Raw genomic sequence first — 25265 nt, 5'->3', positions numbered from 1 at the left:
CCAGCCCCCCTGGGACCCCTTATCAGGGGTCTTCAAGGTGGGCTGGAACAGGGCTTGTGCCAATGGGGTTACAGATACCTGATACTTCAGGGGAGGGGTACAGGTGTGGGATGAACCCTACATTGAGGGTGAGACAGAACATTCCATTTGACCTGGGTCTATCTGCAGGTAACCTTCAGCTGGCCATATAACTGTTTCCCCAGACATCCAGTAGCTAGGACATCTCAAACATCAAAACTTACTTTCAATTCTATCTCACCTACAGGTTTCTCATTCTCAGAATATAGGCAATCATATTTATAGGTTTTCTTGGCTTCCTCCTCCCCAACAGGGGACTGCTTAGGTTGACATGGTCACAACAGTACTACTGGGTAAATCATCAGTGATATTTACTAGCATCACTTTCCCGTAACATGCTGCATAACACTCGTAGTTAACAGCCATATTTTAGGCCATTACAAAAGGAAAAAAAAACCCACAAAACCAATTAAAAACAATTTCCCTCTGAGATGAGTTCATACACAATCAGCCAAAAGGAGTGCTGCTGTTAAATGCTAGCAGGATGAGATTCAATCAAGCACTTTTGCAAGCACCGTAAATCAAGAAAAAGATAAGCATTACCTGTCCGTTCAGGTGTTAGTATTGCTTTACTGGAAGTTTTAGAGAAGCTGGGACTGTTACAGCCATTGGTATATGGGGTGAGTCTTGCAACAGGACTATAGGGAAAAGCCAAGGAGACAGGTGTAGAGAAGAGGTTCCGCCATCGGCTAGCTGTTAAGGATGCGGGGGAGGAAGGGGAAAAAACAAGATTTACAGTTATTAAGAGAACAGTACTGTCAGAGAGAAAAAGCATCTCATCTTGATCTGTTCATCATACATTTCTTTACTTATTACAAGAGGAAAATAACGGTGAAAATTCAGCAGCAAATCAGAGGATCAGCACAGTCTTCTGCATGTAAAAGTGAGCTCTAAAAGGTTTTCTAGCAAATATATCTGTTGATTATGTTTTACATATACACCTTTTTGGTATATATTCACCACATACATCACTGGGTGACCAACACACAAATAGCAGAGGAAGTGAAAACTGCTACAGTTAGCAGATAAATGAAAATGAAATTTGTAGGGCTCTTCAAGGAGTTGTTCATGGCAATTAATCACCACACAATTGAATTAGCATCTAAATTATCAGTTATGGGAGTTCAGAGACAGAGCAGTAAAAGACATTTAACCACCAAGTACTAAAAACAACTATAATCCCGTATCAAGCATTTAAGCTACCATCTTTTCTCTTCTCTTTTTACACCATCAAAATCCTGATTGCATAAGCACGATTTATTTTTTTTCCCACTGTTTCTGGAATAACAGAACAAGGCATCCCTTTTTCTACACATTGTTTACAAAAAGCTTGCAAGGCATCTGATCTTCTAAGCAATATCACAAAGCGCTCAGAGTAAGCAAAAATAAAGCTAAAGGGTTATTTCATTTAAATTTACTTTTATTTAATTTACATTTTCTTACTCACCCAGTAGAAGTATTAATACAACCGTCCATTGGTTTGCCTATTTTTACATACCTTGAAAAAGTAAAATAAACAACATTCACATGCTCTTCCAAAAATAAATACTAGTAATAAAATTGTTTTAAGAAAAAGAAAAAATTTAAAATAGATAAATTTCAGAGAACTCATACAGATACAAGGAAAGATGAAAACATATGATGGGATTGCCTTTTTTTTTTTAATAGAATCTATTTTCTACTCATAGATGTTATGCACAGTGACAGAAGAGGGGGAGCCAGGAACATACTTATACCTAGCTCTGAAATCAATGGCATAACCTCAATGCTTAGCAGCTGTTCTTTGCAGTGTCAGATGCCACAAACTGGTTTTCAACACCAGAAGGGCCCAAAATCCCTCAAAAGTCATCCTCCATCACGTGGCTACTTAACACCAAGATCTGCTGTGTTATTTGGACCTGTTCATCTGGGTGCTTTACACACTAACAGCCATTCAAATAATACTCAAGTTTTCTGTTTTCAAACCTCTCTACCACCAAAATGATTTAACAGGGCATATGAACTTTATTCCTCCCTCTTGCTAACATCAACTCCAAGTAGCCATGGGAAGGATGTCTTGATGGGCTGTCAGTCACATCCTTACAATCTTCTGGAGTAATCAGTTTGTCAGCGCCCCAAATGGTGCCATTTCTCCTCCGATTCCTTTTGCTTTGACCTGCTTAAATGTATCCTGGGTTTGTAAGGAGTAAAAACCTTTTCTACTCTTCCCACAAGTGCTACTAAGCTTGGAGTGAAGACAACTGCTTGGTTCCAGCACAGGCACAAAGCAGTCTGCTGGGGACAGGGATTACCAGCAGGGCTCAGCCTCTGAGGAGGGTAGCTAAGTACACATTAGTAACATAGAAAAATTCAAACTGTGTTCTTTGCTGCCCCCTCATCGAAGAATTATTGCAATTCTTGGTGATTCCAGTTCCTTCAAGCTCAAAGAAATCCAAAGTTCTGAAGTCTTTAAAGGCAGCATCAGCACCACTTTCAGGAAATTGCTCGATGCCAAGCCACACAACATAGACTTCCCAGCTGGATTGTTCGTCCTCAACATTCACTAATGTGATCAGTTCTAAAGTGAAGCATTCAAGTGTCTCAGGACAAAAATGAGAGTGAACACAAGTCTAAAGAGACAAACATAAATTAGCAATTAACATGAGTCCCTGGGGATGAGGTTAATTCACAAGGTGTTAATAACAGCAAATTGATCTGAGGCATTCACAGAAAGAAATCCATACAGTAAGAGTAGATCTCAGCATCACATCCACAGCTAATATCTGTCATTTCCACCAGGAATCATCAGTAAGAGCAAGGGATGACAGTTCCTTGAGATTTCATTTTTCCTGCCTAGCACAAGCTACTGCTTTGTAGCAGCCTGATCATTTGCCAGGCCAATTAGCTGCCAGCATGTTCTCAGCCCCAGATGTGGTCAGGCACACAGCACAAATAAACATCATTCATTACCCTTTACAATAACTGCTCTGAGCTGGCCCACTGAGCACAAGGCAACAGCTATCACGACTCTGAAAGCAAGAACTCACACCAAGAAAATAATTAGTATTTATGGCCAACCAGATTTCAAGCTCCTTTCAAATAGCATGTGTTCTAAGGGAAAGATGGATGGATGAGGACAAGAAGCTCTATTTACACTAACCTCTATATATGCTAAATCCCTAGGGATACCAATGTAAAATATTCCCAATTCTACAAACTTCTGCCACTGTGCCTAAAATACAACTTTCTAGTTTAAGCATCAGGAAATGATGGATACTTTTTTAGGCATATGAGTAAATCCATTGTTTAGGATCAAATATAGAAAACAGCTTTCATTAGGCTTCAAAAGGAAATATCAACGTATATATTGAGCACTTTACTGTACTTACAAAGAGCAAAATTAGACTTACTGAAGTCTTGTACTGATACCAAAACCATAAAAAAGGAAGGAGGAGCACTCGTAGGAAGCGAGTGCTACAGACAGGTAGGCAATTATGCAAATTCACATAAAATTTGTAAAATCCCCAAACTGTGCAATAAGACATTCATTTTAGAATGGTTATTTTGCTCCAAACTGAATGTGAGACTATCCTGGTTAGCGTGATAAGCACCACTCTGCTATGCATGGATAATACAATGTTAAGACCTTTATTTTAAGTTTAAAATCCCAGCTGTTTAGCTCTGAATTTTATATTATTTGTAGCTTCTTCCTAAAGTCCCAATATCATTTATCTGCAGATGAAAATGACCAGGTAGCCTTTAAAAACAAAGTTTCTAACCTTTGTTGTTATATAGAAACATTGACAATCCTGCTCTGAGTAACTTACACTGAAGATGCACTGAAAGAAGGAAGGGATTCAGCCATGAAAAGGAAAGCAGGGGCATCTATAACAACAATCAAGAGAAAAGAAGCCAAAAAATCCATTCCGTTTAAGGACATCAAAGAGGCAAACACTTTCAATTTGACTTCTTGAAGCATAAAAGCGGTGGAACAAATATTGTAATATAATACCCATAAATTGTCCCAGTCATCTTAGTTCTACGGTTATTAGAAGTGTCCAACTTTGGGGGTATCATTTCCTCCGTTTTGATAAATTCTTAGTAACTAGACTGCTGACAATGCACTGTTACACAGTATCTACTCTAACGTTAGAAAAAGGACTTTCAAACTGACCACACAAGCAAGCAATCAAAGCCTTTCCTTTAAAAAATAAAATCAGCAACAAGTGAGACTGCTCACACCTTCAAAATACTCACTTAACAGAACTGAAGGCTTAAAAATTAATTAACCTTATTTTTACAGCATCCCTGGAGATATCAAAATGCTAAAACAGATGAAAATAGTAACTCATATAGGAAAATATGAGCAATTAATTAAAAAATAAAAGCATTCACCATACTGACTCCTGTGAATAAACCAGTATTTAATAAGAACTATTGCAAAATTTCACATGAAAGCCTGAACAAGTAAACAGAACTGCAGTGCTCAAAAGGAACTGCACACCCTGCAAAACCACAGGATTCTGCACCGTCTTTAAAGCAATTCCCTTCCTAAAACTAATTCCTCATTTAAGATACATAAGAAAAAAAATCCTAAACTTATATAGAAACATGTTTTTGAAAGGAAAGATGAAATTTGCTCTTTAAATTAATGGGAATGTTCATCAGCTGGAACACGAGGTAACAGTGGGTAGAGATCCTCGTTATGTCGTTTTATTTATGACGGATTACACTGGTGTGAACAGGGACAGTTCCAGTACAGGTCCTCTGCTTGAGGAATCAGACACACCTAGAACATCATATGCAATATATCTAGGACAGGGGAGTGACCAGGCACTGGAACAGAGAGGCTGTGGAGTCTCCCTCACTGGAGATACTTTAAAGCCATGTGGACACAGCCTTGTGCAATGTGTCATAGGATGACCCTGCCTGGGCACAGAGGCTGGACCAGATGGCCCAGACTGTCCTTTCCAGCTTGACCCACTCTGTGTTTCTGTGGTCACATTAGCTAAGGCTATAAGGGTTTCCAAGAAACCAAACCGAGTACATGCACATTTTAAACACCTTCCCATTTTCATAACTCCATTATGAAACTCACTGAGCTCGGTTTGCCAGAACAAGAACTTACTTTTGCTCTAAGCAACACAAGTAAACTTTTTTTTTTTTTGCTATAAAGAAAAAAAAAAATAAAATCATATATATCAGAGTTGTACTACTGACTAAACATGCTAAATTATATGAAGCATTATCTGGCTTGTTTATGCATTCAATTAGCTTAACTTCTGTATAGGCCTCCAAGCAAAGTCAAAAATACTTTTTAAGCTCAAGCTTAAAACAAATTATATCCAATACATGCAGGCATTTGCATATGGGTTCTAATTACATAGCCTGAACAAAATCCTCTTTTGAGCCAGCATCGGAGGAATATTTACAATACTGTCAATCCACAGTACCACAAATAATTTCCTGCCAACACAATTTCTTTAGATCAGAAAACCCAAACCACTTCCCTGGTGTATTCTGCATATGTGTGGTTGCACAGCAGCCACACTTAAAAGGACAGTATCTCTTATGGGAGGGAAATACAGAGACCTACATGGAAAACAGAAGCACTAAGCTGATCACAGGAGAAAACTGGGAGTACTACAATGGAATTCAAAACCCTCTCTTTGTCATAGATAAGAATGCCTATGCCAGCTAAGAAGCATCACCTCAGTGAGGCATAACTAATATCTCCCTCCCAAAGACAGTTATTTAACCTTCACTTTCGGTCTCTGTTAAAAAAAAAAAAAAAAAAAAATCAGAATTTGAAAACTACTCTTGCAGTCAGATACACATCTGGGAATCACTATGTGTCTAACATGCCTGAAAAGACTGACAGAGGAAAACGTGAAGATATTCCTCACTACTCATTGATTAGTGCTGTTACTGGGACACTGGCTCAAGAAGCAGGAAACATGGGCTCCCACTACTCAGGAGCCTGTCGGGATTTACAGCAGTCACTCAAAAACCCAGAGTTCCTGTAAGCACTTGAAGCAATACAAGGCAGAAGACAGCTGCTAGATACTCATCAGGAACCAACACTGTTGCCCCTATACAATAAGAGAAGTTCAGGGAGCTAAGCTTTCAAAGAAGCAGAATGTGTACTTCAAGTACTTCAGTAGCTCCTGAACACACAGACCTTGGAAGTAAGTGCAATCCTTTGGCCTGTTTCACAGGGTGAGGCATTCAGCTTCTGTGCTCAGAAGGATTGAGCACAGAACACAGTTTAACAACTATGTAGCACCTTCCACTGTTTATCAAAACACTGTGCTTCAAAGCTTTCCTTTGCAATTTTAAGTCCTAAAAATTCACTTTTTTGAAAAAATTATGGGTTTATCATTTAGATGATTGTAAAATCTGGGCTTAAGACAGCAATGTTTTCAGCTCTCATAACTCTGAGTGAAGAGCATTGAGCTGCACCTGTAAAATCTGGAAGTTAGTTTGGGGCATATCCATCTTCCCGTTTTGCTGGATGGTATACAGCAAACTTCTTGAGTTTTCAAGCAGCACACTCCTAGTTCCAGTCTCCCACAGCCATCACCTTTGGTCCTCCCATCAGCTTATTCCAGTTTGACTTCCTAACCACAGCTGTAGCTCAGTCAGCCATCCTACAGTGGCATAAAGTTTGCCATCAGGCACAGTCACACCTCATATGCTTAATGCACATTTGCTGTCACACTGCAACTGTCATTGCCCAAAACTATTTCCCTGCCCTGTCACAGAGAGCTCACAAAATGCTTGAGGCTTGTTTGTCATTTCTATCTGTTGATTTCTCCATCACAAGAGGGAGAGCACCCCCTCATCCCCAACTGCAATGAGAACAGAAACTTCTCAACTACAGACTGCACAAAGGGACTCATTTCAAGAGTCAGAAGAATGGAGGGGGTTTTAAGATTTGGGTTTATTCCTCATTATTGTACTCTGATTTGATTGGTAATAAAATAAATTCTCCCCCAAGTTGAGTCTGGTTTACCTGTGATGCTAACTGGTGACTGATCTCCCCCTGCCCTCATCTTGACCCACAATCCTTTCATTTAATTCTCTCTACCCTGTGCAGCTGAGAATGGGAATGATAACATAGTTTTGGTGGGCACCTGGTGTCTAGCTAGGGGCAATGCACCACACGGACAAGCAACAATAAATTAAGAGGAGCTGAGAAAATTAATAAAGACTGTCCACTTGCCTCTAAGCCTAGGAAAACTGAAAAGCAACTTTAAGAGTACATGAGAACTTCTGTTTTAAAAATGGGGAGTACCTGGAAAGTTTGTTTTCCAGTTCATCCACATGAAGCACACCCTTTTTTGAAAAACTTTATGAAAAAGATCTAATATTAGGATAGAATGAAAAAGGAGATCAGTTGGTATGTATTGGTATAAAACTGCTTGATATATAGAGCTACAGCACATACATCAAGAGCTGCCCCAGAAAAAATAGCACAGACCTCTTTTAAAGGTGGAATCAGAATGCCTGTCTAAATTGCAGCAGTTCCTTGTAACCTTCAGCTAGCACAGCAAGTAATGCGCTCAGCAGTAGTGTCTGGCATACTGCTATTGGTGACAAAAATGTAAATCTAAGATTCAGGACTAATACATTGCACAGCATAGCCAGTTGTGCCAGTGATGAGCTGTTAAGCGTGAGCACAGAAGTTTCAAAGGTAAATGTACAACTACTCCAGTTCAATGTACTCCAGTGAAAGACTGACTTGAAAATTGTTTTTTGTACACATTGAATGCTGAACACATAACCACAGCACCGTCCAGCTGCAGCACACTGAAGAGCATGGAAACTCCAACCACCACTTTGACCCAATTTTGTCTCGAAAACGATTTTATGACATCAAAGAATTCAAAAGACCAGAAAGGAAATGGAATTGCAAGGTATAAGCTATTTCCTACAAATCCCCAAAAAGGATACCAAGTTTTAGCTATGTGCTTTGAAGGGTAGGGTTGTGGGTTTTTTCTTGTTTTGTCGGGTTTAACTTGGCTCTGTTTTTTTAAGCAAACCTTTTCCTGCACAGCTATGTAAACAGACTAGCAGAGGGGCTTTGTGAAAAATGCAAGTGTCTCAGCATTCATTTACCTCCTGAGCGCACAACTCTAGCTGCATTCAGAGACCCAAAAGCAATTTTCTGTTTAGAGCTAGCAGTCAAACTTGGCTTTCCAGCTTCCCTCTTTTGAGAATTTGGCCAAATACTATGCTGAAATATAAGGCCTTAGGCATGACCTGGGGCTGAAATATCTGTTCCCTCCCCAGCTCCCAGCTTTTATATTAAAGAAGTCAGTCTGATGCATTTTCATTCTATTTGGTGGAGTGACCAGAACCCATGAGCATACATGAGCAGCTCACATTTCAGCTAGTTTGAAGTAAGTCAGACCTTTCTGAGCAGAAGACTCATTCTCATGTTCCACTACATAGGGTAACTCGGAACAAAATATATAGCCCCAGATTCTTCCACCAAACTATTAGTATCTCTTTCATTAAGAAGAGTGTTTACCCCACTTAATTTTAGAATCGTCCAAATAAAGCATTAAGAGCCTTCAAAAACATGATTTTGGTAAGGACTCTTACCAAAGGGCACTGTGAATGCAAAAATTAACATGGGAAGACGACCCAAACTCAAAAAAGAAGAATCCACCAAAGGTTATTAAAACACATCTAATTCAGAGTTCACATATGGTTCTGTCAGTCACTGAACTTGCTGTACAGCAGGAATGGTGTCAGGGCAGGCATATATACTGCTTCCCCATACTCTCTCCCTCTTCCAGTATCTATTTATGGTGCACTCTTATAGGTGCTATCCTATGACCCAGACACAATCAAGATGCTCTTAGGTACAGGCATTGATGGCTGACCTAGTCACCTCAGGACACTATACATTTCTAAGAGGAAGGACAGGGCATGATTCCCCTCACCTCTGCTTGCAAAGGACATGAGCTGTGCCCCTTTGTCTGCTCTGCCTACAATGGCTGCCCAGTGTGACTGGCTCCAACACAGATCTCTGCATACATTCAAACAAAACTCACTCTGACTACATTAGTGGCAGAGAACAGTACACAAAGCTTCAAAACAGAGTTCAAAGAATGCATTCAGTTTTCAGTTTTTCTAAGCAACTGGAAAAGACAACTCTTGCAGCACTAGAGCGTTGCAATGCTTGAAATTGCACTGCAATTGCATATATCCTATTGAAACCAGCTTGTATTCAACCGAAGTCACCTAATAACTTTCTCAGCAGCAGTTCCAGTTGGAAGGGGACCTCTATGTTAATTAATTTTTTTAAACAAGGAAGAGTTTCTCAATGCCCTTTACCAGGAAGATGAAGCTCACTTGTATCATCACATTTCAGGGAGAGATGGAGAAGTGGAGAACAGCAGCAGGGAGGTGGGACTGCTGAAGTAAAACTGCCTCCAAAAGAAACACTCATCAGAGAACAGCCTCCAAATTGCATGTAAGGGCAGGCGAGATGAGCTCCGTGTCTGACACCAGTCATTTACTCACCCACACAGTGCAAAGTAAAGCAACAGCATTTTCATCGTATTTTAACAACTAGCAACAAAAAAGGAAACAAAATGGTCACCACCTCATTGTTGGCACTCAACGGGTTAAGATCTATCACCATGATGTACAGACAATGCACCTAAGGCCACTGAAACAGCTTCCTCCAACTCTTGCTGGGTCAGCTGGATAGATCTCCTGCCTCCCCTGGTTCTGGCTATAAACTCCCAGGTCTCCAGTAAGGTTCACCCAGCAGGCACTGACTGAAATGGCCAGGAAAGTTATCATCCAATAAACTCAGCTAGCAGATCTGAAGGAGCAGCAATACCTGTAGGCACAAATTAAGAGCTCTGAAGAAGCTCTGAGGAGGCTAGTGCATTACCCAGGGGAAGGCAGGACTGTGGCAAGAAACTAAAGTCTCTTTCACAATCAGCATCCCTTCACAAGCAGCCAGCTGCATCCAGTCTGGTGGGGATAACTAATCTGTTCAAATAACCTTGCCAAAAGCTCCACACCACACTAATGTAGCAGTTGTGGCTCTACTCCTCTCATATGGAAAGGGTGTCTTCATAAGGACATTGCTATTGCAGCCTATGGCACTAAGATTTAAGCAGAGCTGTGTGAGAAGTCATACCACTTCAGCATGGTGGGAGCATTGCCATCATCGTAAATCACGTGTTACTCACTGCCTGTTAATCCAAAGGGGAATCATTTTTGCTAGCACAGTTTGTGAAAGAGTTTGTGTTTTTCTTAAAAAACACAGGTCTACCATTGATTACACAAACGTAAGACTCTTAGAGTCTTACGTCAGCTACTTATGTTTTGGTAACACATATGGTACCACATCATCATAAGTAAAATCCAAAGTCTCATATTCATTGCATGAACACTGCAAAACTCATCCCAACCTGGTTTGCCCTCTTGAATTTGTTACCTTTGGTACCTGCTTTGTTTGTATTTCAGTGGCAGAGTGATACAGAAAAATCCCACAAGAGTACTCTGGGAAGAATATTTTGGAATCACTCAGAACAAATTGTTCTGCTTGCTCCAATACTCCACAAATAACAAAAATAGGTATGTTTTGAACAGAATAAGGTCTTCTTGTCCTTTTCTTTAAATGCTGGTCAGGTCTGTAGCATCTCCCAGGTCTGACAGATAGTGTGTCTTGGTCTTACGACATCTCTTCACTGCCTACATGCTTGCAGAGCACTAGCAACTTTTGCCTGCCCTACAGTCCACACCTTTTAAACCCAGCAGAGATTTGCTCTGCAGACCAGTATGACATACATCTTCTAGGTCGGAAACAGTCAAGGGAATGCCTGCAGATATGTAGCAGCAAGGAGTATGTGGCTGTGGACATCACCTCCACAACTACCATAATTCAAAGCTTGCAGCATCCTCAGCAGAGATGCCTGCACAGGATGCAGCTCACACAGTAAAATACTAATGACCGGCAGTTTGACAGTCATTGTGCCAGATTTATCGCCACCGTAGTTCTGCGGGTCATGGCCAGTACCCAAAATTATGAGGATGTAGGAAGATCTGTTTTCTCTGGCTCAAAACTGCCATATTGTCATCATCTCTCAGAGAGGCATCTCCAACTGTAACTGGATTGATGACATATCCTCAAGGAGGAGGAAAGAGGCACAATTTTGGCAACCTCACCAGAAATCATGTTGTTTGTAGGGTTTGTCACTGATTTTCAGGTCTGGTGTAAAGAAACAAAGTTTAAAGTCTAAAGTCAGGCCCTGATCAAGATATTAAAAAAAAAACAAAACAAAAAAAAAAAAAAACAAAAAAAAAAAAAAAAAAAGGAAAAAAAAAAAAAAAACCCACAGAAATTCCTTCCACTTTCAGATGGAAAATAGTTACCAGAGCTGTTATTCTACAAGACTGCAAACCACTTATTAGAAAGAAACAGGAGAGCTGAGTTCTACAACTACAACACTTCCTGCCACTTAACAGAAAGAATCAGGAGAGCTGTAGCTCTACAACCCTCCCTGGGCATTTCCCCTGGGGCAGACTGCGCCTTCTAACTCACAACTCTCAGTAGCCAAGGTTCTGGATCAATGAAGAGAGAATTTGGATAAATGAAGAGAGAACCTAGTATCATATATAAAATTAAAAATGTATGTTGGAGTGGGAGTTGCATCTAATACAGGCCCATGATCATAAATCTGTGCACTTAAATAAGGCCTTCACCATCCTAAAACTTATCTAATGATGAAGCTGACTGAGAGAAATCTGACCTGACTGAAATTCAGAAGCAGGCTTTCAAGCTACCAATCCATCAGGTACATACACTGGTTAGGTGACTTTATTGTTAGAGGTTCTCCTCTTCCCCAGCCAGACAGCTCTGTCCCTTGAAGTTATCCTTACATAAGGAGTTTGCCTCACCAACCAAGAGGAAGAAGCAGTTTCAAGTCCCCTATTCAGAGGGCTGCTTCATACACCCATGTACATGTCATGGTGGCTGTAGCGACAATTTTTTTCAGTTCCAGCAAAAGCTGGTAAATTCATTTTTTTGATAGTCCTCTGTCAGATCACTCATTGAACTACTCCTTATGACAATGCTGCTTTTCTTGGGCATCTGCCTTGCAGCTAAAAGATACTTGCTTCCCCTAAACCAGTCTACTCCACACACCCACTAAATCCTCTGGATTCCTCAATATGAAAACCAAGTGAGCCTGTCGGTGAAGGGGTATTTGCCAACACAGTGGAATAACATCTGTAAATGACTCTTACACCACTGAGCAAAGTTGTTCTTTATAAAACACTCCAGAAGCATTGCTGTGAACTAGACAGGCTGTATCAAACCAAGGAAAACTTCCCAGAACAAATGCATGAACATACCAGGGACTTTGGCCAAAGCAGGTCACGGATTTACATCTTTTGACATTCTCAATGAATGAAATGATGCTGCACTCACATGTTCAGCATAGACCTGACCTTCTCAACACTTGTACAAATGGCAAGAACATCACATGTAGCTCTATGAGTCAGAAGAACCCCATGGTGTCTAGGCAAGGTTTGCAAAAGCCCCCTGAAGTAAAATCTCTAAATACAGGGCATCAAACTCCAGAGTTTGAAATAATTTGTAGTCAAATCTAGAGCAAAAAATTACATATTTTTCAGTTATGTGGGAGACAATACACATGGAATCTCAGCTCATCACATTTTTAATCTCAAATCTAAAGCAGAAGACACCTCTCAAAGTTATATGACACTCATCCCTCAAAAGCATACAACTCATAGGCAAAATACCTGAAGGAACATAAAGATAATGCACAAACCCCAAGAAAATTAAAGACTTCCAGTGACTTCAGTAGACTCTGGATCAACATGGTTTTCTTACCATATTTCTACTACTTCTATCTAGAGTATGTTAGACATAATTATAAAAGACGTTTTAAATGAAATTTATTTAGTTACCTTCCTTTGTATCACAAAACTGGAGACACTTTATTCTTGTCTCAGGTTATTTCTAAAGTTGTAGAAAGCCTGTTTACAACAGGTTTAATTCCAGTATGCCACAGGGTAAGTAAAAGCTAAAAATTAATTCCGCTGCATGATTAAAAATTCTTGTGAGAGTTACAGTATGGAAGCCAACCTGAATTTCAGTCAAATAGAAGTAGAACATTTGGCAAAATGCATCATGTCCTCCACCTGTAAGAAACTGTGATCTGTATTCAGCTCAACTAGTGTACAATAGTCAAATGTGACCTCCAGTCCTACCTAACCAATGATGCTACTCTCTGTCACCAGAGGAAGACAGATCTCACACTCCGAAGATGTTACTATTTTTCAACTAGTCACTGATTTCAAGCCTGAAGTTTAAGATGGCTTAAATAAAGTAGTGTGAACCTTATCTTGAAAGCACTTACAGCATGTTCAACAATGTTTAACACACAAAGAGACAGATATGGTAACTAGAAACCTGAAAGCAGAAATATGAGAGGTATCATGACATTCATTCACGCTGGATCCCAGTGACAGCTACACCAATGTATATTATCCGTGCAGCACTGCACTATGTGGATATATTGGAGCTAGACTGTTTGGCATGCTCTGCAGGTTGTAGACAGACTGCATGCATTGACAGGATCAACTGGTAGGGTCTTATGTTAGCTCCTTATGTTTTGGTAACACAACAAGAAGGTGTGAGGTCTTCCGTGTGCCTGGATATACTCTGTAACCTTCAAGGCTACGAAGAACAAAAGACGCTTTTCGTCTTGTCAGCAAGCTACTTTCTACCTAGCAAAAAAATTATGAGTCTTATAGCATTTTCTTAACTTCAGCCTGAGAAGGAGGCCTGTTTCAAAACCAGTTAATCTAATCAGGGTTTTTTGGTGCAAAAATAAATCTTCCACTCTCTTAAAACTGTATGTTAAACATCCCCAGTTCAATCAGCCAACAGCAGATTTAAAACCCCCATGACAGAAATTCATCCACTCTTTTAGAAATGTTCTCAGTCCTTAGAAAGTAACAGCTGTTTTGAAATTTCGATTCTTTGTATTGGTAGGTGCTGAGTTATTGCAATCACAGAAACCCCAGAGAACTCTACTGGACAGATTCCCCTTCTGCAGCTTCGGTCCTGGAAGTTGATTAAGTGATAGGAGAAGACAATAGTAACAGTACAATTGGAGAAAAACAAATTAAGATCAAATCACAACTCTGTAACAATCAAGACAAACATTCAATCACAGTATAGACAACTTTATTTTTAAAAAACATTGAACATATTTCAAGAAGAGCTCAGCTGCTGTTGACAAAATGAACAAAGATGAAGGGTGCTGTTTCCCTTTCACTCTGTAAGTTCATGCTTAGGGGGTTCCTCTAGGATGAGGAGCAAGGTTTCTCTGTGTGATTTAAAGAACAGGTATTAGTTAACTCCCCTTGCAGATAAGAGTTCAGCTACTATACAAGGTATTCTCATGCTGAAAATGTACTACTCGTTTAGTCTATACACTGCACTAGTACAAAAATGCTATTATGAACTGCTTAGTGGACTCTTCAGAGATGGTAACTCTAGTTAATAAAAGAGAACTCCACCTCCACATGCTACACAGGATGTACAATACTTCTCCTAAGTGGACATGTGCTATACTGCTAATCAGACATGTTAGCAAGAATTTGAATCAAAGGTGTATTTTTGCTCTGAACAAGTTGCTGGAGGAGAAATGGAGCTAAAAATATATAATTACATTTCCTAAATTTAAATTTTCTGGTAGCTTACATAATTCCTTTTTTCCTTGTTGCATTTCCATCGGCAAAACAGAGAAGCATAAAGGGTGAGGGATCCGTTCTGTTAAAAACAGATTCAGAGAAGGACAATTTCCCATTCTGCTCCTAACAGTATAGGATCTTTATTATATGCCAGGTAGAATTCAAATACATGCATCTACTGGGATATAACTCTCTTGATCATTCATGATGGATGAAAAGACAAAAGATATAAAATTAGTCCAATTAGTCCAAGATCAACCCTAAATTGCACTTTTCCTATCATTATTGTTTAGTCCTGAAATTCCTCTGCATCCCAGCAACACCCATACAAACACTACAGCTCCCCATAAAACCGCATCTACTTGCCATCTGTACCCACAGGTTAGAATTCCAGCAGGAGGCTTTTGCCAGAGAGCTCCATTTACAGTTTCTGACTCCAATATTGCTCCAAGATGCCACACTCCCTCTTCTTTGTTCAAGTGTATCTGCTGCCTATAGACTGAAAAAGCTAATCTTAGGCGCAAATTGAGGTCAAAAGCAGCACTTACCCTCCAGGAACCCTGTGGCTTTTGGATAAATATAGCAAGTGTCACAGTTATGTGATTATCATGAGAAACTGTTAACACTATTACCAAAAGCAGAGAAACTACACAACACACTTGAAAAATAAAAGCTCCTGTGAAACAAATTTTTCCTACTTTCAAAACACCATACATGAAAAAAATTCATGGGAGTTTATGATTAAGATAAGTTCTAACAGAGGTTTAACTAACTGCCAAATATAGTAACATATTCAGAATATATATCCTCACACTGAATTAAGGTTCAACACCAACCTTCAGTCAAACTAAGAAGCACTAACCAAAAAATTGCTACTAGGAAAATGGGTAAAGTGACGTAGAGATGTTTGATACAGATACCATCATCATTGCTGTCATGGGGGTTAGAGCTTCTGCAATAAATTTTTAAGCTAGGCAGACTGGCCTCTTCAGATTCCCTCGAAAAAGAATGGTGTCTCCTGACAGTAACTCAGAGCACATTCCCACATTTAAGTTTCCCTGGAGTGATTTCAGGTATCTCAAGGGAGACTCCTTAAGTAAACTGTGCCTTCCAAGTACCTTTCAGATGTACACTGCACCAAGAACTGTACAGGCATTTAACAAAGAGGCATTCTTTGCTCCTCACTAACAAGCAACACAGGTATAAGCTGACAGAGGAGGAGAGAGGAGCATAATATCACCCAAGAGCATGGTACAACAGGGAAAGCATGAGAATATCATATGTATCTAACTTAAGACTAGCAGACAAGACAATAAAATTTACACCATTTCACCAGCAACTGAAGTGTGGAACAAAACTTTTGTACCTTTCATACAAAGATACAGATAGCTACTAGGTATGTGAAAACACAAAAAAATCCTCAAGCATCCTGTATCCTCATTTTGGAGAACGAGCTTAGTTTCCAAACAAACGATAACAAATGAGGTCAGAAATGCCATGACTGAAGAAACAGGAGACAGTGAGAAACATCTCTGAATGAAAGGCACCAGGGCTACTCTTGCAAAATGCAGAGGGTATTAAAAACTTGTTAAAAATATAAAGTAATATTGAATCTAAATTCTTCTGATGCGAAGTACTCCAAGGTTTTTTTCTAATTAGTGGAGAGAAATTACTATCTCCAGACTCATTTCACACAGCTGCCTAAGAACGGCTTGTTGGACTGTCCTTTGGCTTCTTCAGGATCAGCAGACAGACAAAGTTTTTCACAGGTATCTAGCTTAAATGACTAAGGTTCAGTGAAATTATAAGTAACATTTAGTTACAAGTCCTTACTGTACTTAACTCAGAAACAATCTGTACTCCATCAACGACAGACAAAACTAAGAAACATCAACTGATTCCTCTGATGCAGCAGAAGACACAACTCATCAACCTTTACCGAGGAATTTATCTGACTGCATGAGGATATCTTCAAAGTTATCCACCTCTAACTCCCTAAGTAACCATTTTAGAATTGTGCACTTCAAGTACAAGTCTCCTCACCCTGAATTAATGCAGGGCATGCAGCAAAATCAACAGTGGTACTTGGTACTACCAAATGGGAAGAGGCAATGCAAAGAAACTGACTTTCTTTCCAAAAGTAGGAGAACTTGTTTGTTCCAATTCAGACTGCAACTGCGATGATCCCCTCTGCATTAGAGGGGCACCCAGGGTCGGTTAAGTTGAGCAAACAGCCATCCACTTTCAAGCCAAAAGCTCTCCCAAAACCTTGTTTTCAAACAGATTTCTCTGGTGTTATGAAGTGGGGTCACTCTGAGCTCAGCCAGCTGTGCAGACTTGGTTAACAGGTACTTCACATTGTAGAAGTGTTAATGGCAGTCTGAATTCACCAGTGAGTATCATCCAACACCTCTTTAGTCTTGGTAAGACAACAGAACAGATTTAAAAATACATAAATTAGACAAAGTAATGCTGTGCTCAAGGTTATTTTAAAAATTATTATCCCATACTAGCTTTCCATGACATCATATAGCCAAATACTTCCATCATAGCATAAAACATTCAAGAATGTGTTGCAGTGTATTTTGTGACTTAATTCCTTTAACATTATCAAAAATGTAATCTTTAAATGCTAAAAATCTTCTTCCAAAACAGCAACTACTTAGGTTGAAACTATTTTTTGCTGACAAAAATATCTTTTTGTCCCACAGGCATACTTTTCCTACTTTTTTCCCCGCAGACTTTTTAAGTGTGAAGCTTTCAGTGAAGCATTCCATTATTGTAATACACCCACATGCAGAAGACTTTTAGAATAGCTTAGTGACCTCACTAAGAGTAAATATTCCCCAAGAACACATTTTCTGTAATGCAATTTTACAAAAATATTCTAGAAGTAAAATTAAGGTAATAGTATTTTTTTAAAAGTTCATGAAGGGAAAAAAAAAAGAACACTCAGGAATTTTGTTTTTATAAACTCCTAGGTCTCTAACATTTTTACTAACTCACCTTCTGTCTTGCAACACAAAAAAGAAAATCAAGCAAATCTGTGAATGTCCCCACCCCACAAGTAACCAGATTAGAGCTTACTGACCGCATTTCATTATTTTAGTTTATTACAAGAACTGATGCATAAATGCTTAGGTAAAGGCAAATGATTGGTGTCAATGTCTTATTTCCATGAAATATGTACAGAGATGCTGAATGTGGAAAACAAGTGCAAATAATCAACTTCTTTCTAATATATTAGAATGCAAGGATAGTTGCCAAGAAGCAAGACTGCATGACACGCTTACAGGACTGCAGACTATATCCCAGAAATAACCAATCAAAAGATACTTAAGTATCATGGCATAAAAACACACACATCCCAGTGTGAACAATAGCTTCCCAAGAGATGCAATATTGTGAAGACAAGAACCAAATTGCTCACTGAAAGTGAAAATACAGAAATAAACCTTTTAGTAAAAGGAGCAATGTTACCTCTATCACACTCGTCTGCATTGTGAAATGTTATTTCCAGCTCTCTTCTGCAGACATCAAAAACAGACCATGAAAGAAAGACAACGTGAAAAACAAAAGCTGTAACAATAATTTGGGGACTAACAAACAGTGAGCAAGATCCATAAAACTAACAGAAGCAAAAATGCAATGACAGCATCCAGAGCAGTCCAGTTTTGAAAAGGTCCTCATTTCAATACAAAAAAATATCTCCAGAGGATAAGCTTCCAAATGCCCTCAAGCCAATTATTAAAACTTAGGTTTCTTTTTAATTTCTATAGAGGAAAGTAGTTGCACACTTCAGAAGCCAGCCCATGGATTAGTACTCTGCTAGGTAACACAAAATGTGCCTGTACTTTCAGCATAAAGCAGTTGATACTACTTCTATTGCTTTTAGACACACACTGCCTTACAGGCTTTGAATTTACACTGTGAGTACAAGTTATTTTAAATAAGAATAAGCCTACTGAAATCCTCACATGAAATTTAACAGTGTTTCTAGCTATTTAACCACTCATGATGAGATAATAAACCCAGCTCAGTAGTGAGCATGGATTAAAAAAACACACTAAAATAGGATGGGTGTGCTCTGAACCAAAGCAAGACCTACCTCTCCACCTTTACAGACACATCAGAATTCAGCTTCCTCTTGTAAGTATATTGACAACCAGAACTCTATTCTAAGCAAATAACTGAGCTACACAACAATCAATCCCCAAATATTATTAAATTCTTATATAGTATGTATATTGTAATTTAATAAAAAGTAGAATTCATATTGAAGAGCTGTAGAAAAAAGGCAAAAGATATCTCTGAAGTTAATCAAAAGTTAAGTATCTGATCTGCTGTGCATCTGTTGCCATAAGGGTTTTAAACCAAACACTTCTATCTTCAAGTGTTCTTGTGGAGTAGCAATGTTACAGTGACAGAGAGAAATATTCTGTTTGAAATACAGGTCTAGTATCAAACCTGAGTTTTTCCAAATTGAAATACACAAATCCTCAGCAGCTGTGCTAGAAAATCCAGAGATAACAGCACTTGCAAAACCTCTAACAAGTGCTTGTAATTATGCAGATGTTACAACAAATTACTTCAAATAAATGACATCTACTAGAAAATAACTCCTGAGCATGTATAGGTGCACTCCAAGCACTAAGCTTATACAGCAGCAGAAGATGCCTGAACAGCCTGACCTCCAAGATGTCACATTCCTCAAAGGGTGCTAAGATGTGGATAAGAGCTATGGTTGCTTATAATTTTTTATTATCAGAAACATACATGAAAAGGAAGAAAACCTCTCATGTCACATTTTTCATTCCTTCTAGAGCTTTACACATTTAATTTATGATGGAAACAACAATCATCTGTAAGTCTTTGTACATTGTTACTTCCTGCCTCAAAAGCATTTTACACAGAACTAACCTGCATTATATATGAGCAAAAAAGCTATATGAAATTTTATTAATCCAGTTCTGAGTATCACAATATACATATCTGACCTATCAATGGACAGCAAATAAAATTAAACATAATTAAAAAAAAATCCACCTTGCCCTTATCTCAGCACTGGATCCAGCTCAAGCATACAAGATAAAAGATTTGTTCACTTACAGTACTTTCTGTTTGTTTCTGGTGTTAACAGACTACAGCATAGAAGTTCCCTATGACAGTGGTTTTTAACAGCTGAAGTGTATTCCATATCTTAAAGACTCATAATAAATTATTTCACTATGAATCTGTGGAAACTAGAACAGAGCTAGGATAAGGGGAGAGAACACTGCCTCTTCCTGCATAAGCCACAAGTTACACATCCAGGTAAAACCTTCTGCCTGGGGCCCTACCAACTGTAACCTACCAGATTTTTTTTTTTTTTAACAGGTAAAAATAACACAGTGATATCAAAACAATTTTTTTTGTCTCCTCCCCATTTTTCTTCTATGTACAAAGTATTATTATATTTCTGGATAGCAACTTCAACTAATATTTAAAATTGGGATCCAGCACAATAACAAATAAAATTCCTCTAATGAGAAATGTCTGTTTTGTGGAGTCATAAGCAATAGAAACAAACTGCAATAGATCTGTTTCACAACATACCTTGTTATCCACAGGTGACATAACAGCATCCATCCTGAAGCACATAAATAATAATTTAGGAAAGAAAATGGAGTTTACCTCTTTTAACTACAAACTACTGTAGCCAACTGCAAAACCTACAGACTTCAACTGCCTACCGTTCTTAAACAGCTGAAATGGTGCTTCTGAATAAGAACTCATCTACACCAAATTCTGAATCTAGCCAATATTTCATATTCCCCAATAAAGAAGAGCTTCCTGTCTGAAGGCTGCATTGGATGAGTTACACTTTGAAGCCCGGCATAAAACCTGAGCTCCTACAGACTGAGTCCTTGCTAAGCCTCTTAAGTCCTCAGTTTATCCACCTGCCTGCTTTTTGCAGAAGTCAAGTTAGGCAGGGTATCTTCCGCCAAGGTGTCCGTCACCACCATCTCATCAGTTTCAGAGGGGTTATAGCCATCTACATTAGCTAGGAAGTTTACATGTCACATCTCTCTGCTCACTCAAGTTAATGCATGTCCCAACACCGTCAACTCAAAGAAAACACTGAAGAGGCTCTACCACACTTTGATTAAGACTGTTAGGTGGCCCTGTTCACTTCAATTAACCCAAAAAAATAAAGCAATCATCAAGATTAAAATCCAAACAGCGAGATAATTGACCCTACAATATATAGAGAACTGCTGTAAGCGTAACAGACCAAAAAGGTTTCAATCAAAAGATAACTGACAAAGAGTAAGAAGAATGATGTGATCCAGTCCAGCTCACACAGATAAAACAGCTGAAACAAACAACACTACCTCAACACTGTAATTGCTCATGGAAAACAGGAACAATTCCAAGCAAAGATGATATAATAGGAGGTTACATTTAACTTTCATCCTCCTTAAAGCTCGCATGCTTAATCCACAGAAGCAAGGTTTGTAATAAGCCTAGTTCATTATAAACATTACAAAAGCTTTACCTACTTAGTGGTAGACCAGAGGAATGCTGAGAGGCTTGCCCAAGTTCTCACAGTGGTTCACAGAAGAACCACCTGCTGGAGATCAGTTCTGTGCTTATAATAAACCTTACGGATTTACGCCAAGATGAATTATTAACTTCCACCATGAAATACTCAAAACAGTCATTTTCATTAGAAAAGAAACAGGCTGGTGAGTACAGCAAAGTGAAAAGAAAATATTACCCTTCAAGTGATTTTCTGGCCTGAAAGACCAAGTAGCTGTTGGACTATCTCATTGCCTTGGACTGTGTTGGCAGAAGTCTCTCACAAGACTGAGATATTCTAATGCTGGGATATTTCAAAAAACAAATGAAAACTTTAATGAAAATCCGGATGTAATGTAATAAGAAAAACTCACATGAGCAGGAATAAATGAGGGCAAGATTAAAAATCATAGAGAACAGGAATTGGTTACAACTCAAAAATAAGACTGGCAATTTTTTTTTTTTTTTGTCCCATTGCTCTCTCTGCATAAACTTATTCAGATATGCTGACCTTGCAGTCAAAAATCAATTTTTACTGCTTTTTATTTCCATGTGCACTCTGATGCCTAAAGAACTGTAACAACTAAACTGGTTTATGTTTTGGCTAATGTACCATGCACTAATCAAATTCCACAAATAAGCCATGTCAACAATCACTCTCTGGTACCCTATAAATGTTTTCTGACTACTCATTTAATAGTTCTCAAGTACTTCAGTGTTAACTATTGATTCAGACCCATGCAGAAGAAGCACAACTAGATTTCAAAATACCTTGAAAATGCCTTTGCAAGGCATATGGCTAAAAGGGAAAAACACCATTCAACTTACAAATACAAAGTTCAGAACTTTAGTACCAGAAAAGAAGAATGCCATGTTTAGTGAGTGAGTCACTTGTAAAATCTGGACGCATTTTATAAGTGTATACATATTTATACGTGTATATTACTGATTGAGTGCACTGAAAAACAAAACATAGGAAAATCAGGTTACAGAAAGTCTGCTGTACTTCAAGTCTCACATTTGAGTTGAAAAACTAAGGAATAAATAAATATAATGAAACCAACTTCCAAAAATTTAAGACTAATAAGGATGACATTGGCTTATTATGTATTACTTAAAAGGTACAGGTGCTAAAAGAAAATATTTAGAAATATAAGTGTTAATCAAGTCTTAACTGAATTATTAATTAAAGCAGTTTTACCAAAGAATTGACACAGTATAAACACAAGTCTATTCCCTCCCTGAACATACTGCTCCCACAATAGGTTTTATTTATGGCATACAGTTTCTCAGAAACTTTTCACAGAGCTCAGGAAAGTCATAAGCCAATCGCCATCAGAACATATGGATCAGAACAACTTATTGTCAACATAACTCAGTGACATATGTCATCTGCTGTGACTTCTGCAGAGAGACTGAACTGATAACCAGAGAGTGATTTTAATTTGAAACCTTTATTGCCTATTCAATTTAAATAAATCCTTTTAAGGGCAAAAATAGGACATGCAGTCCTCTTGCTTGTTTGCATCTGTCCTGAACAGGGTAACAGGCCATCTCAAAGGGCCAAAGGGCATTAGTCACCTATGTGGGGCAATCTAAAAAGAGTTTCTACATCAGACTGCACTCCATTGAGTGCCAAGCACCCATTACTGTCAGTGGACTCAAGACAGCAACTAAATTCCTTCTATAGTCAACACCTAAACCTTGTCATCTGAGCAGTTCCCTTGATTCCTCTGACTCTACACACAAAGCTTCCATTGATAGTCAAACATGATACTCAGCTCGCCCTAGAGACACCTGAACTCAGATACCAAATTAACAAGTCAAAGTCCACCCTAAAACTAGATGGGATGATTACCAATATAGGAACCACAGCTTGCCCACCTAACTTGAGGCAAAGAAGCTCAACTAAATATTTCTAGATCGATAATCATTGTAGCATCTTTTACAATAAATGCAAAGAGGTGGATGCCTTCAGAGCTTGATTCAGCTAAGCGCCTGATTTTGGATAAGACTTATCCACAGCTACCCAAAGCATCCAAGAACATGCTCAATCTCTCTTAATGACGGCTGTAGTTAACTTATACAGCCATATGTTCATGCTGTCATTAGCTTTATTCCTTCTTCTGTCATGTTCCTGTACCGCTCATTTTCTTCTTCTTTCCTACTGAGTTATAAACCTTAATATCCTCCCCTAATCACTTTCTTCAACAACACTTAATACAATCTCAATGAGACCCCAGACAGTAAGAAAGTAAAAAAAAAGTGCTGTCTGACAGTCTGGTATCTATTTAAAACAGAAGCCAGAGCACACAGAGAACTCTAGAAGATCAGCCATCAGATGGATTCCAGTACCTGAGATTACTGAGAGGCCAACAAAACAGCACTAAAGTCAAGTTCCAGCTCTTCTTGGTGTGTGCAATACTTAGCAAAGTTCTGACACTACATTAGATGTCAACAAATATGCCTTTAAAGACTTATAGCCTCATGATAATTTTGACTCTACAAAAAATGAAAAGCACCCTTTTTCAAAGCTCAACAGATATACCAATAGTAAAGTTAGCAGCAATATTTCCTTGCCAGGAGGTCCTCTATTTTAAGCCATGGATGAAAACTGAAAAGTTAGAACAAGAAGCTGTGCAGGAGAAAAAAAAGGGTAACAAAGGAGGCAATTACTTTAAAAACTGCATGATCAAAACCAAAAAAACTCAAACATTTGTTAGCATTTATGTAATGAAGGAAGACTTGTATACACACGAATAAACTGTACGTGCGCCATGCGTAAAGCCTGCTAAATTGTGAAAACACCAAAGAGGAGCGAAACACCTGACCAAAAATGCCAATCTCCAAATAAAGAAATTAACAAAATAAGATTACCTTGCTCCAATCTAAAGCATAGGGAACGTTTTGCAGCTTCTATCTCAGGAGTTGGATGATCCAAAACACGTCTGCACCACTGCAGAGGACTCAGTGATTTCTCTCGAGGAGCATGAGTCTTGGTAGGCAAGACGTACAACCTTAACCAAAACACACAGAAGTATCAGCAAGATACGCAATACTGCGAAGTTGGCTCTTGTAGCTCACTTTCCTATCAGATCACTAATGATTTATAACACCCAAAGCCCTGCAAGAAGATATTTAATATAAATAAATATATCCTGAAGTAGAAGATTTTACATTAGTTTTCTTTCTCCCCTCCTCAAAAAAATAGGTGGCAAGATACCAACTCTACAGGTCTGGCATGTCCAAAAAAGTTCAAGTAGATTTCACATCAAAATCTTCCATCTAATCATTACCATTGTCTGAATTTCAGCACTGCCCAAAGTTCAAATATATTAGGTGCTGTACACACACCAAAGGTGCTCTTGCTTTTCCCTGAGCCTGTATTTACTTGAGATTTAGATAATTTCAGAATCTGATATTATCTTCTCCCAGATGAACCAGATGCTGTTCAAGTCATATTCATAATGATTAAAAAACATTTGATGAGAAACACTGAAAATGTATTTTCAACATGCAACACCAACAGAAGAGAGAGAAAAAAAGGCACATATGCAAAATCAGCTAGCGTATGTGCATTGTTATCAGAAAAGAGCTGGCAACTGATCACTTGCACTTTAGGAAACCAGGTTTTAAAGCAAATTTCATGGGAGAATTCTTGAGGCTGAGATCTGGGTTGCTGTTGTTGCCCTGGCAGATTAGCAGGCACAGCAGATGCCAATTCACCTGGGAGAGTGCAAATCTTCCAGGAAACAAACTATTCTTGTCTGCTGGACAAGACTGACTCACAGCTCCCTGGCCTTACCATCTCCCAGACATGGGGCTAGGGACACCCAGAGGCAGATTCTCAAGGCACCAGAAAAACACGCCACAGACTGTAATGGGAT

At 38.8% G+C, this 25265-nt stretch overlaps 1 protein-coding gene across 1 annotated transcript in view; it reads right to left on the bottom strand.

The window, feature by feature from the left end:
* The window catches only part of SLAIN1 (SLAIN motif family member 1), a 58746-nt gene that overhangs the window by 21666 nt on the left and 11815 nt on the right, over window positions 1-25265 (bottom strand). Inside the window, 1 exon segment of the mRNA XM_040057062.2 lies at window positions 24256-24395. Coding sequence (XP_039912996.2) covers window positions 24256-24395 — 140 coding nt within the window.

This window comes from Hirundo rustica, chromosome 2 (genome assembly GCF_015227805.2).
Source record: "Hirundo rustica isolate bHirRus1 chromosome 2, bHirRus1.pri.v3, whole genome shotgun sequence".
In the NCBI taxonomy this organism is placed as follows: Eukaryota; Metazoa; Chordata; class Aves; order Passeriformes; family Hirundinidae; genus Hirundo; species Hirundo rustica.
This window is presented reverse-complemented; position numbering and strand designations above follow the sequence as displayed.